The following is a 12,839-nucleotide window of genomic DNA, read 5'->3' on the forward strand; positions in this document are numbered from 1 at the left end:
AAAAAAAAAATGTAAAGAATTATTCAGTTCTCTAATTTCTTTTTGGCATTTTTTTTTCCTTTTGTTTGTTATTTTTTTCAAGAGTGTTCACTTTTGCTTAGTGGAGCTATGTTGTAAAATAGCCCCTTTATAGTCTGTCTGTAATTCCAACATCTGAGTCATCTTGGGGTTGATATTTGTTGATTGCCTTTACTCTCTGAGAGTTGTTTAGGTTTACCTGGTTCTTTATATGTCAATAATTTTGCATTGTATGCTAGATCTTTTGAATTTTATGTTGTGAGACTTTGGATTCTGTTAAAATCTTCTAAGGAATTTTGGTACTTTTGGTTTAGCAGACAGTCAATCCTATTAGGTTCAAACTGGATTCATATATATCTGCCTGGTTGAAGGGTAAGATCATGTTTTCCTGAGGACAGATCATATTTTCTTCTTTTTAGTATTCTCAGTTCTTAGAATAGCGCCTAGCAACGTGAGATGTAGTGTCACTAATGAATGGACTCATTAATTAAATTTTACCACCTAGGGAGCAAATTTTCTCCTTTAATATTGGTAATTCCTTAATTACTAAGGAAGCCCCAGCATCTCTTCACACAGATATGATGACAGTTTTGGTTAATAGACTAGGGTTATTTGAGCTGACTGTATTGCCTGAGGCTTTAAATGTTCATTTGTGAGTAGTTAGTAGCCAATTTTTGAGAGAAATAGTGAACCCAGTTTTTATATCTATGGGGGCAACTAGAATTGTTTTATTTTTCAGTCCACAAAAAAAGGAACTGTGAGAGAGAGAGAGAAGTGAGGACAAGCTATTCCAGATATGTAACAGATGTATTTTGATTCCGTAGAATCTAAAAGAAAGCCCAAATCCGACTATATTTCAGAAATGGAGAAATCTTTGTTTTAATTTATTTACTCAACTCGTAGTTTTTTTATGTTCCCCAAAGTTATAAGAAATAAGTCATTTTCCCACATAACATTTTATTCTTTTGTCTCATGTCCTCATTTTTATGTGTCCTTGGAAAGGTGAAATTGATGGAGAAGCTTTTCTATCTTTATAGATTTCCGATTAAATGACTTAACCCTTTCCAGCCATTTATGACAGTGCCCTCCATTCCTAATTCAAGTCTACTCTTCTCCAATATTTCTTTTTGCAATGTTGAGGTCCTTACTGTACACTTCCAAAAGAATATAATGAGATGCCCATATTTAATTATGTAGTGATGCCCTTTGTTCAAAACTATAAGCACTTTTTCAAAGATTGTCTGTTGAGAATTTTGGATATGATTCATTCTTCCCTTTGCAACATATAATACTGTCTTTAAAGATACAGAAGAATAAATAGACCACATATTTCAATAAAACATTTACAATTTATTAATTTGTTCCAAATTGGCCTCATTAGTGTGTTGTGTTGTTCACACCTGAAAGGTGTATATGTTTTATATACTAAAAATTTTCTATAGCTTCTTCTACACACGCCATTTACCCCAGATATACATCATCATTTACCTGAACCAAATTCTGAAACAGGTGTAATTTGTCTTCACTCCTTCCCCATGTCACCTGTTTTCCCAGACTTTCCCAGGGGCACCTACCTGCACCTGACCCACCAACCATCCCCTAGACTTTCCCAGGGCAGGTTTGATTTAGAACACACTTTGGGGACTGGCAACCCTTCTTTGCCCCTTAAGGCACTCTCCATGGGCAGCTGCAGGCTTCAGCTGCGCCAAGGGCTCCCTCAGCCCTCCTCATCCTTTTAACTGTGAAATAGTCAGCTAGTGTCTAGAATATTTTCTGAGTGTTCAGGTACTGTGGGAAAACACAAAAGAAACTGAGAAACAAAGAAGGTAACTCCTGTGCTAGGTCATTAAGAGACAGCGAGTAACGACAAGGAGTGTTTCCGGAGCTCAAGGGGGAAGGTTTAAAGGAGCAGGCTGTGACGGCCCATGGTGTGAATCAGCATGGAATGTGAGGGGAACTGCCCTTTGTTTAGATGGCAGGAGCAAACCAAGGGAGGACAAAGGAACATATGAGGTTTTCTTAGATTCTTGGTGTTTATTACAAGGATATGTAGGGAACTAAAGATCAGGAAACCATTTCAGGTCTCAGAGAAATCTAGAAGGCTGTCCAAGATGCAAGTCAGATCTGGTGATCTGGTTGTTAGAATCGTTGCCCCTCAGAAGCAGTCTTCCTTGACACCCTCCGTAGTAGTGATTTAGCTGTTTCTGCACCCACCAATTAACTGACTCCCTTTCGTGGATTCTCTTTCTGTGCATCTCACGTTCAGTCCCACAAGAGAGAGGTTGGCCAGTGCCTGTGCAACAGAAGACATCCCTCGTGGGCAACTTTCTTGTGCTGGCTGCCTCTGAGTCAGCTTGCGTCTTGCTTCATTAGTCTAAAGCTGATGATGAGGTCCAGGGGGCTCCAAATATGGAGGCGAGAGGCTTGGCAGCTACTGAGACTTCTTAGAAGAGACAGTGGTGGGCTCCTTTCTTACCTGTACTGCATGGACAGAAAATGGGAAAATGTGAGAGTGGAGAGGTTAGCAGGGACCAGATCATGGAGAGCCTTCTGTGTCACTTTAGGAAGCCTAAATTTATTCCATTAGCTGCCAAGAGTCATTGGGTTTTAATCAAGTGAGGAACATGAACATTTGCATTTAAGGAAGATCATATTGGTAACAGTTCACAAAATGAATGGAGGGTGATATGAGACTGCTGGTAGGTTAAGTTAGGAAAGATTTTGCAACAGTAATTGGAATCAGGAGATTGTGTGAGCTCACCAAAGTAATTGAAAAAGAAAAAAGGCTAGAATCTTGCCTCACAGGACAGCTACACTTAAGAGGCAAGAGAAGAGTGATAGGATCTTAGGCCTTTCTTATTACAACTATATACATTGAGATGGCCAAATCATAGTACAAGAGCTTAACATGTTACTTTAGAGCTTTATGTGTAGTTATCCTTAAGGCAAATAAATTAAGAATAATAATTATTATGAATCTTACTGATACTGTGTTAAATCCAAAATCAAACCCACTGCCATCGGGTCCATTCCAACTCATGGTGACACTATAGGGCAGAGAAGAACTGCCCTCTAGGGTTTCCAAGTCTGTAAATGTTTACAGGAAGAGGCCTAGTGGTGCAGTGGTTAAGCGCTTGGCTGCTAACCAAAAGGCTGACGGTTTAAACCCACCGGCTGCTCGGCAGGAGAAAGTCATGGCAGTCTGCTTCGGTAAAAATTTACAACCTTAGAAGCCCCATAGGGCAGTTCTACTCTGTCCTACAGGGTTGCTATGAGTCGGAATCAACTTGATGACAGTGGGGTTTTTGGTTTTTGTAAATCTTTATGGAAGCAGACTGCCACATCTTTCTCCTGCAGAGCAGCTGGTGGGTTCAAACCATCATCCTTTTGGTTAGCAGTCAACCACTTTAACCACTGCACCACCAGAGCTCCTATTTTGTTAAAAGTTATTATTATGTCTTTTGAGAGACTTAATGGGGAGGTAGAGAAATGGATTAAAATATAAAGATTTGTCCATTTTATTCAGTTTGGTGAATGAATTGGCTATTACAGTATTAGAGGAAAAATTATTATAGTCCTTCATCAATCACAATAAGTTCTAGTTCCTATCCTTGATCTATTTGGACATATTTATTGCATTAAAAAGAAGAAACTTGCAGAATGGCAGATATTCCAATAAGTACACTACCTACATGTCTACTCTGCTTAAGTCCACATGTCACCATTTCCACTTGTGTTTGCAGCAAATCACGCCTTTACTTGTTTCCACAAGAAATCCAACCACGCCAAACATGGACTGATTTCAGAGCCTTTCCTGAGGATTTTTGGGTCCGAGTAGGGGAGTCATGTCACATGGCCCATCACAGTTCATTCTGGTTCTCTCTCTCGTTCTGTCTCTCAATCTCTCTCTCTCTCTCTTTCTCACACACACACATACATACAAATGTACACACAAACACACGTATCCAACACACATCCATCTAACCATCTCCAATCCCTCTTCTGGTACTAGAAGCTTTTTTTTTTCTCTTGCCTGCACTCAACTCGTCTCTGGCTGCTTGGCCCTTCCCAAATTCTGTCTGCGCTTTGTCCACCCCACCCCCTGGCCCCCAGTTTCAATTTTTTCAGCCATTTATTATCCAGAAGAACTTAGCCTCCATTTTTTGTTTCCTAAGTGTGCCTTTTTGAAGGTGCCCCATAGTCCTACCCCAAGGACCTTACCAGTGAACTTTCCTAGCAAACCAAGGTATGTCTGCCCTACATCTTTGAACCAGCTACAACAAGATATTCTTCAACATTTTTATTATCCCAGTAGCATACAGCCATTGGAGGGGGAAAAGAAACAAAATATAGGGAAGCTAAAAGATTAAATATAAATCTCTGATAACCCATCATCCAGGGGAAGTCATCATTCATTAACCTGCTGTTGTATACATTCTAGACATTTTTCTTCTATATAATGAAATTCAGAAAGTGGTATTTTCTCCAATTTGTCTGAAACTGGCCCCATCTGAGGAGAGGTTGTTTGAGATCCTGTCTCAATTATTGCCTTCCCACTTGACTTTCAGAGGCTGCATATACTCTCCTATTATATGATGAGCTACTGGAATGGTCTGACCGGCCCCTCAGGGAGTTCCTGACCTACCCCATGCAAACAGAATGGCAGCGCAAGGAGCACCTGCACCTCACCATTATCCAGAACTTTGACAGAGGCAAAGTAAGTGGCCCTGCCTGACCTGTGGTCTCTCTTTCTCTCATTTCTAGTTCATTGATGCCCACCTCCTTGAGCAAGGATCGTCAAATTTCAATGTGCATTAGAATCACCTAGGAGCTTGTTAAAATGCTAATTCCCAGGCTCTGTCCTTAGACTTTCTAACTTAGTCCATCTGGCATGGGGCCAAAGAATATGTGATTTTAATGAGTACTTCAGGAAATTCCAATGTATATGAACCTTGGGCCACACTTTGAGAAACACTGATCTAGAAATTTTGACATTAAGGCATTTTTATTCTCTGAAAACCCATCATTACCTCCCCATCACCCAAATTAGAATGTGTTCTGTCCCATTCCACTCTTTTTTTTTATGAAATAATTTTTTAAGATAAAAGAAAAAGTAAGTAAAAAAAAAAAACTTACTTTCTTTAATGAATTTCACAATATCCCATTATATGCTTAGAGATGCCATGGGGTGTTGAAAAATCTCACTGACCTACAAAGCAATTCAGTACATTGCCTCGTTCCACATCTCTCCCTCTGCAGGGGCTTGCAGTGCTCTTTGTGACTCTGACTACAGTTGTTTATTTGATTTGAACACTTGGATACTTTGGAGATACGTGTGGTAGATTTAAATGTATCTTACAACTTGCCAAGGTTAAACAGAATATTAAAATACAACCCGTGGCTGTTGTTCTTCTACAAAACATAATTGGGTACACTTGAAAGTTTGATGCTGGGAAATTGCTTCTGTCGGATCCTCCTTTATTATTTATCTAACTATGCTGACATATCATTGTTAATAGCAAGATAAATGCCTTTGTTCTCTTCTGCTGTAAAGTTTTCATCTGTAGAATTAAACTGTTACAAAATCTCTGGCTGTATATATTGGCCCATTCCCAGGAGTTTGTGCTAGATAAGGGGTTGGCAAACTATGGCCGGTAGGCCAGATCTGGCTTGACACCTGATTTTGTACAGTCCACAAGCTAGGAATCATTTTCCATTTTTAAAAGGTTGAAAGAAATCAAAAGAAGAAGAATATTTTGTGACATGTGAAAAATGACATGAAATTTGCACTTCAGGGTCCATAGGTAACGTTCTGTTGGAACACAGCCCCTCTCACTCATCTCTGTGCCCGCTTCACCCTCCAACAGCAAAGTCGAGTAGTTGTGACAAAGAGTTCATGGTCCGCAAAGCCAAAAATATTTACTGTCTTGCCCTTTGCAGAACAATTTTGTCAACCTCTATGCTAGATCAAAGAATCTTTGCATTTCTGCCAAAAGTAACCAGCTGGGTTATACACCCACATTTTGCAAGTGCCGTTTAGCCAAGTAAGGAATCTGGGCTGCCAGTTCTAGAAAGTGAGGCCTTGGGGTCAGTGGTGAGTCCCCCCTCAGCACCGAGGGCCTGTGTACGTTCATCTACCTGGCCATTATGGAACATGAAGATGATTCTGTAATGACACCAAAAAACGCTGTTTCTGTACTGTACGTTAATGACTGTTGTGGCAAATTATCATTTCCAACTCTAAAGATCTTTAATACTTTACATGGTTTTTCATGCTTAAAATTGGATGGATACTATTAAAGTTATATTATGAAGATTATGAAGTAAGGCTTGATGATCTGAAAAGCAGTCGCATCCTGACTCTGGGCAGAAGCTAAATGTTGTGGGATTGTTACATTTCTGTCATTTATTCAACTGCAGTGTTGGGAGAATGGCATTATCTTGTGTCGGAAGATCGCAGAGCAGTACGAGAGCTATTATGACTACAGAAACCTGAGCAAGATGAGGGTAAGTACTTGGACGCATCCTAATCAGGCTATGACATCCCTCTTTGGTTTAGCTTTCCAGTGGGGTTCTGTGAAATTAACTTTGTGATCATCTTGATGTGTCTTGCAGAAACCTTTTTTTTACGATGTGTTTCCTCTGAAGCATACTCTGCTATTTATATAGAGAAATGACAAATTGATCTGTGTGATGCTTTGATTAATATGTAAAAAGTAAGCCCTTGATCTGTTCTAAAACACCACATCTCAAATACAAAATCAAATCCAGGATTAATACTTCAGTTTATTGTGGAAATCTACACATCGTTTGAAGGGCTTTCTATTTGTACACATATCTCTATAACAATATATCATTCATAGCCCCATAACCTGCAGAGCAGAATAGGAGAAATGGCTAGCTGACTCATTTTAAAATAATTTGGGGCCAAATCCAATAGGTATTGACTCTCTGTAACTTTAGAAGTACGGTTTTATTTGCTAAACCTTAACCAAGGTCTTAGTGCCCACGAGGTCAAGAAGTTTAATATTCTGTGTCCCTGAACCAAATGTTTTATGCCTTCTTTGCTTTCATGTTCAAACAGATCCACCTTGCCCTCCAAATCCTTATTCTTTAGAATCAGGAACATTTGTGCCATCTTATAATATGCAAGGACCTGATGAGTGCTTAATATATTCAGACTTTCTAAAATAAGATCATCTGCTTTTATATATTAAAAAAAAAAAATGAGGTTTCCTTTTAATTTTGAGATATCAGTTTAAGAGATGATACCCTAAGCCTTTAACAGCTCATGCAGTCCCTTACACCACAAGTAACTGGTTCAACAGACAAGAGCTGGCCCTGTACATTTGGTGTAGTATTTCATGTCATCAGCTCATCGATATTTCCCCTAACATGAAACCAGAGAGAAAAACCTAGTTTTAACTTCAGTCCATCATGCTGGCGCTGGCAGGCACTGCGGTTTATATAAAAACTTTGCTGTGCTTCTCTTGACATCCTGTCCCTGGAACAGAAGCGAGGTTACAATGTTTACCCATGAGAGCCCTTGGGTGCCATAGTCACTAAGAGTTTTATAAACCCAGAGCATTACACTTCATGCCAACTGCTCTTTCGGGTGCTGTTACAGGGGGCAGGGGGAGGAAGTGAGTCTTCAAGTGCAATATTAGTCTTTCTTTGCAAACCCTGGGGATGATAATACCATAAATGGGAAACTATAGCTTTATATGCCTTATAATCTCAACCTTGTCAGAGATACATTGAAGAGCTTTGAGCACAGACAGCATTTTGCACTGTGGGCCTCCTTTGGTTTGGCGTGTCGGTTTATCCCTGTCCAACCTGAGCAAGGTTACACCTTCCAGATTTCCTTAATTGAATTACCCAATGCAAGATGGACTCATAACGACCCCGTAGAACAGAAGAGAACTGCCCCATAAGGTTTCCAAGGAGTGGCTGGTGGATTCGAACTACTGACCTTTGGGTTAGCAGCTGAGTCTTAACCACTGTGCCACCAGGGCTCCTGTGGGGTTTGTTTTTTTTTTTTGTTTTAATACAAGATGAAAGTACATCTATAGGTGAGTACATATGGCACTAGAATTTTCCAGAAACATTTTGCTTCTAATAGCTCATGTTCATTTCTTTTTGAATGTGAACAAAATATTTCCTAGATAAACCCTATGTGCATAGCAGTAGTTTTCTCTGTTGATCCAGTTGCTGTCAAGTCTTTTCCAACTCATGGCAATCCCACGTGTCAGAGGACTGCTGTGCTCCATAGGGTTTTCAGTGGTTGATTTTTTGGAAGTATATCACCAGGCCTTTCTTCCGAGGTGTCTCTGGGTGGACTCAAACCTTCAACCTTTCGGCTAGCGAATGGTTAGCTTAACCATTTGTGCCATCCAGGGGCTCCTTTCTGATGATAACGTGTAATAATTCACTTGATCCCTTAAAGCAGAGGTCCGCAAACTAGAGCCTGTGGAGCTGGCAGAGCTGGGTAGTTATGACTGAAATATTTACTTTCTGCCCATTTACCAGAAACCCTGGTGGCACAGTGGTTAAGTGCTCGGCTGCTAACCAGAAGGTCAGTGGTTCGAACCCACCTTTGCTTCCATAAAGATTATGGCCTTGGAAACCCTATGGGGCAGTACTACTCAGTCCTTAGGGTTGCTATGAGTTGGAATCGACTTGACGGCAACGGGTTTTAGGGGCCACTTACCGAACAAGTTTGCCAATCCCATCCTTAAAGTATAAACGAAAGTCAAACCCGCTTTTCTGCAAACTGAATTAAAATGAAGTTCTCATTTATACAGAAGAAATATTCTTATCTATAAAATGGTAGAGCTACAAGATGAAACAAAATATTTAGAACTTCTCCTGTGCTTTGTAGATGATGGAAGCCTCTTTGTATGATAAAATTATGGACCAACAACGTCTTGAACCAGAGTTCTTCAGAGTTGGATTTTACGGGAAAAAATTCCCATTTTTCTTACGAGTAAGTACTGTACTATTTAATTTGCTTTTGTGCTTCTCATACAGTTATACCAGTCAAGAAAAAATTAATATATTAATGATATTATATCGTCTTAAGACATGTAATAACACCAAGAGTTTTTTTTTTTTACCCGTTTAGTTTGCAGATACCGTACTAATCTAGAATATCTTGTTTTGAATAATTTTCCAAGATATAAAACTATCTGTCCCCTTCTTCTGAGTTTACTCTAGGATATTTTTGAGCAGTCTTTGGTAGTTATAGTTGTTACCTTTGTGTGATTTTCACTGTTCTGTTGAGTCTTTGATTTCCATATAAACTAGCACTAGAGAAAAACGTGAGGGCATTAGGGGCAGGGTACAGAATACAGAAAACATTACCGTTCACATCATGTGGAAACTCCAACTCCAGAATCATGTGAAGAACATTGTTTGGCCTATTTGATTACTTTGTGAAAAGATAAATATTATCCAACGAAGAAATCCAATTTCTTGCTATTAGAAACTATTTCTGCAAAGGAGAATTTTCTGAATGTTCTAAGATACCTGTTGTTGTTGTTGGTTGCCATCGAGTCGATCCTGGCTCATGGTGACCCCACGTGTGTCAGAGTAGAACTGTGCTCCATAGTGTTTTCAGAAGCAGATTGCCGCCAGGCCTATCTTCCAAGGAGCCTGTAGGTGGGTTCCACTTGCCAACCTTTTGGCTAGTAGTTGAGGGCTTAACCATTTTAGCCACCCAGGGAGCCATCTAAGATACCTACTGGATAATAAGATATTGGATTCTCTTTTCCCCATTTTTTATATTGGTGCTAAGTAATATCTTACATGCTTGAATATTTAACATCTTAACATCTTCCTCATCTAAAAACATTGTTTGAAAGAAGAAGTGTACCTCCTTAAGCAACTAAGGAGAAGTGTTTGGGATAATTTGTAAAATTGAGTTAACTTATTACAACTTTAAATCTCATTATACAAATATTTTGGTATTTGTGTTGCCCAGAACTTGATTTGACTGTGTCAACACGTATGAATAGACACACAGGATGGGAGAACTTGGGAGAGAAGGGAGAGAAGAAAGATATGACTTCAAAAGTCAGATTTGTTTAATAAACATTAACTTATTTGCCTTTCAGAATGAAGGACATCATTAATATGTAAATATATATCCTGAAGTATTATTATACTAATGTTAATTATATACACGATGTTGCATATACATTAATTAGTATCACATATAACAAATAATCAAATGATAGGTTGATATTTTCTGTGACTGACTGAAATGTCCAAGTATTTGGGGACCACATGGACATAATGTTAAATCTCCTGTAGCTCTAAAAGGAGTGCACACACCATTGTGCATGGTCACAAAATTGACTCTGCAGATGGGCTACCTAAAAACAGGCAAGCTTGATTCCAATCAACAGCAATGGCAAATTCAGAACACTTGCTAAATTTAAAAGATTATATTTTGAAAGTGGACATGCTAGGATTGGGCTGTCGTCAGCAACCCTTCTAAAGAGACCCTATAGATGGTCCAGATGTGACCTTGCCCCCATAGCACCCATCCTCTGTCGAGCACAAAATCACACAAAATAAAGATTAGTGTTTTTCCATATTGCACCCAGGGCTGACTAATCTGTTACGCACAGTAAATAAAGTGCTTAGGGATCATGATATTTTATAAGGCCCTGAAATTGTTTTAATTTCTTTTGAAAATCAGAAGAAAAAAAACTTCTGGGTTAAAGAAAATGTTATTATATGTCATATACATAACATTGTATATTATATAATTATGTGTTACATAGTATTAATATTGACATATTCATCTTTATACCAAATTAGTCATACAATATAATTTTCAATATTTTTTATGAAAGAAGGGGCCCAGGAAGGCAAAAGTGCCAGGGCATGATATAGCCCTGGGCAAACTCTTGAATTTATCTAGCAAGCACACTGTAAGATACCCTAGACAGCTATCTAGTAAGTGCAATTAATGATAATTAAATGTGTAAAGTTAAAATCAGAAGTCATTTAGGGGCCATAATTTTAAAGGGAGTTTAGCAAATTAGAAAACTGCATCAGCTAATAGAATAAATTTTGTTAAAAAGGTAGGTAATTAGCATAAATCAATCTTTATATCATCAGTCTTTTAAAAGCGGCTTTTCAGAATATAAATGGCTTTTCCTTGAAAATGAAAGGGAAAGGTTACCCTCTATTGGTGTCTGAAGGGCATTGCACTCTGGAGAATCATGAGGCTAGACCTGTTTTTAGGAAATCAGATTCTGGTCTGCTCTTCCATTTAAAAACAAAGATCAACATAAAAGCTACCTTTTATTGTTTGAGCAATTTCAAGATAATTTTAAAAATCAAATAAATTAATACATCTATATAATTGTATGATCTAAATAGTTTTTTCCCCTCATGGAAAATGGGTTTTTAAAGAGTATTGACGAATATGACCCAGAAATTCCACTCCCATGAGAACTGAAAACATACGTTTACCCAAAACCTGTACACAAATATTTATAATGGCCACAAAGTGGAAACAACCCAAATGTCTGTCAGCATGAGTGGATAAACAAAATATGATATATCCATACAATGGAATATTAATCAGCAATAAAAAGGAGTGAAATACTGATATATGTTATAACATGGACGAACCTTACAAACATTATGTTAAATGAAAGAAGCCTGTCACAAAAGGCCAAAAAATTATGTGATTCCATTTATTTGAAATGTCCAGAATAGACAAATCCCTAAAGACAAAAAGATTAGTGGTTGCCAGGGGTTGGGAAGAAGGGAGAGAGGGAAGTGGCCGTTTATAGATACAGGTTTTCTTTTTGGGGTGATGAAAATGTTCCGAAATTAGATAGTGATGATGGTTGCACAACTCTGTGTTAAAAACCACTGAACTGTATACTTTAAAAGGGTGAGTTTTATGGCATATAAGTTATGTGAGTTGTACCTAAATAAAGATGTAGTTTTAAAAAAAATATTGATAGAAGAAATGGTTAATTTCTTTTTATTTCTGGGCAACCCAAATATCAGACCCAAAAGTTATTTTATTTCAAAATGACTTCATAATACTTTTGAATGCCTATGTGTTTAAAGTAATTCCTCTGATTTTACAAACTGTTGTTTCATAACACAATTGTTTAAAAATGTTTCAAGTTATTAGGGCATTCAGGCCACTCTGGGACTCCTGTAATATGCAGTAAGGAATATATCAACCAAATTTATTATCTGTTGAGAGAATTTATTGAGTGCAGAACTTATCAAACAGTATCATCAATATCACATGCAAGTACAATTTTGCAGAAGATAATTCAAAAATTGTTGCAGCAGTACATCGACAGGGAACTGCCAGAAATTTAAGCCAGATTCAGAAGAAGACATGGAACGAGGGATGTCATTGCTGATATCAGATGGACCTTGGCTGAAAGCAGAGAATACCATAAAGATGTTTACCTCTGTCTTATTGACTGTGGATCATAACAAATTATGTACAACATTGCAAAGAATGGGAATTCCAGAATATTTAATTGTGCTCATGCGAACCTGGACATAAACCAAGAGGCAGTTGTTCGAACAGAGCAAGGGGATACTTCATGGTTTAAAATCAGGAAAGGTGTGTGTCAGGGTTGTATCCTTTCACCATACTTATTCAGTCTGTATGCTGAGCAAATAGTTCAAGAAGTTGGACTATATGAAGGAGAACAGGGCATTAGGATTGGAGGAAGACTCATTAACAGCCTGCGATATGCAGATGACACAACCTCGCTTGCTGAAAGTGAAGAGGACTTGAAGCACTTACTGATGAAGATCAAAGACCA

The 12,839-nt window shown here is 38.3% G+C and overlaps 1 protein-coding gene across 1 annotated transcript in view; it reads left to right on the forward strand.

Moving 5' to 3' along the window:
* The window catches only part of DOCK4 (dedicator of cytokinesis 4), a 481,731-nt gene that overhangs the window by 432,447 nt on the left and 36,445 nt on the right, over window positions 1–12,839 (forward strand). The window contains exons 36-38 of the mRNA XM_023737032.1: window positions 4,587–4,735; window positions 6,439–6,525; window positions 8,900–9,004. Coding sequence (XP_023592800.1) covers window positions 4,587–4,735; window positions 6,439–6,525; window positions 8,900–9,004 — 341 coding nt within the window. The remainder of the gene's footprint in view (window positions 1–4,586; window positions 4,736–6,438; window positions 6,526–8,899; window positions 9,005–12,839) is intronic.

This window comes from Trichechus manatus, unplaced genomic scaffold, assembly GCF_000243295.1.
Source record: "Trichechus manatus latirostris isolate Lorelei unplaced genomic scaffold, TriManLat1.0 scaffold00096, whole genome shotgun sequence".
NCBI lineage: Eukaryota > Metazoa > Chordata > Mammalia > Sirenia > Trichechidae > Trichechus > Trichechus manatus.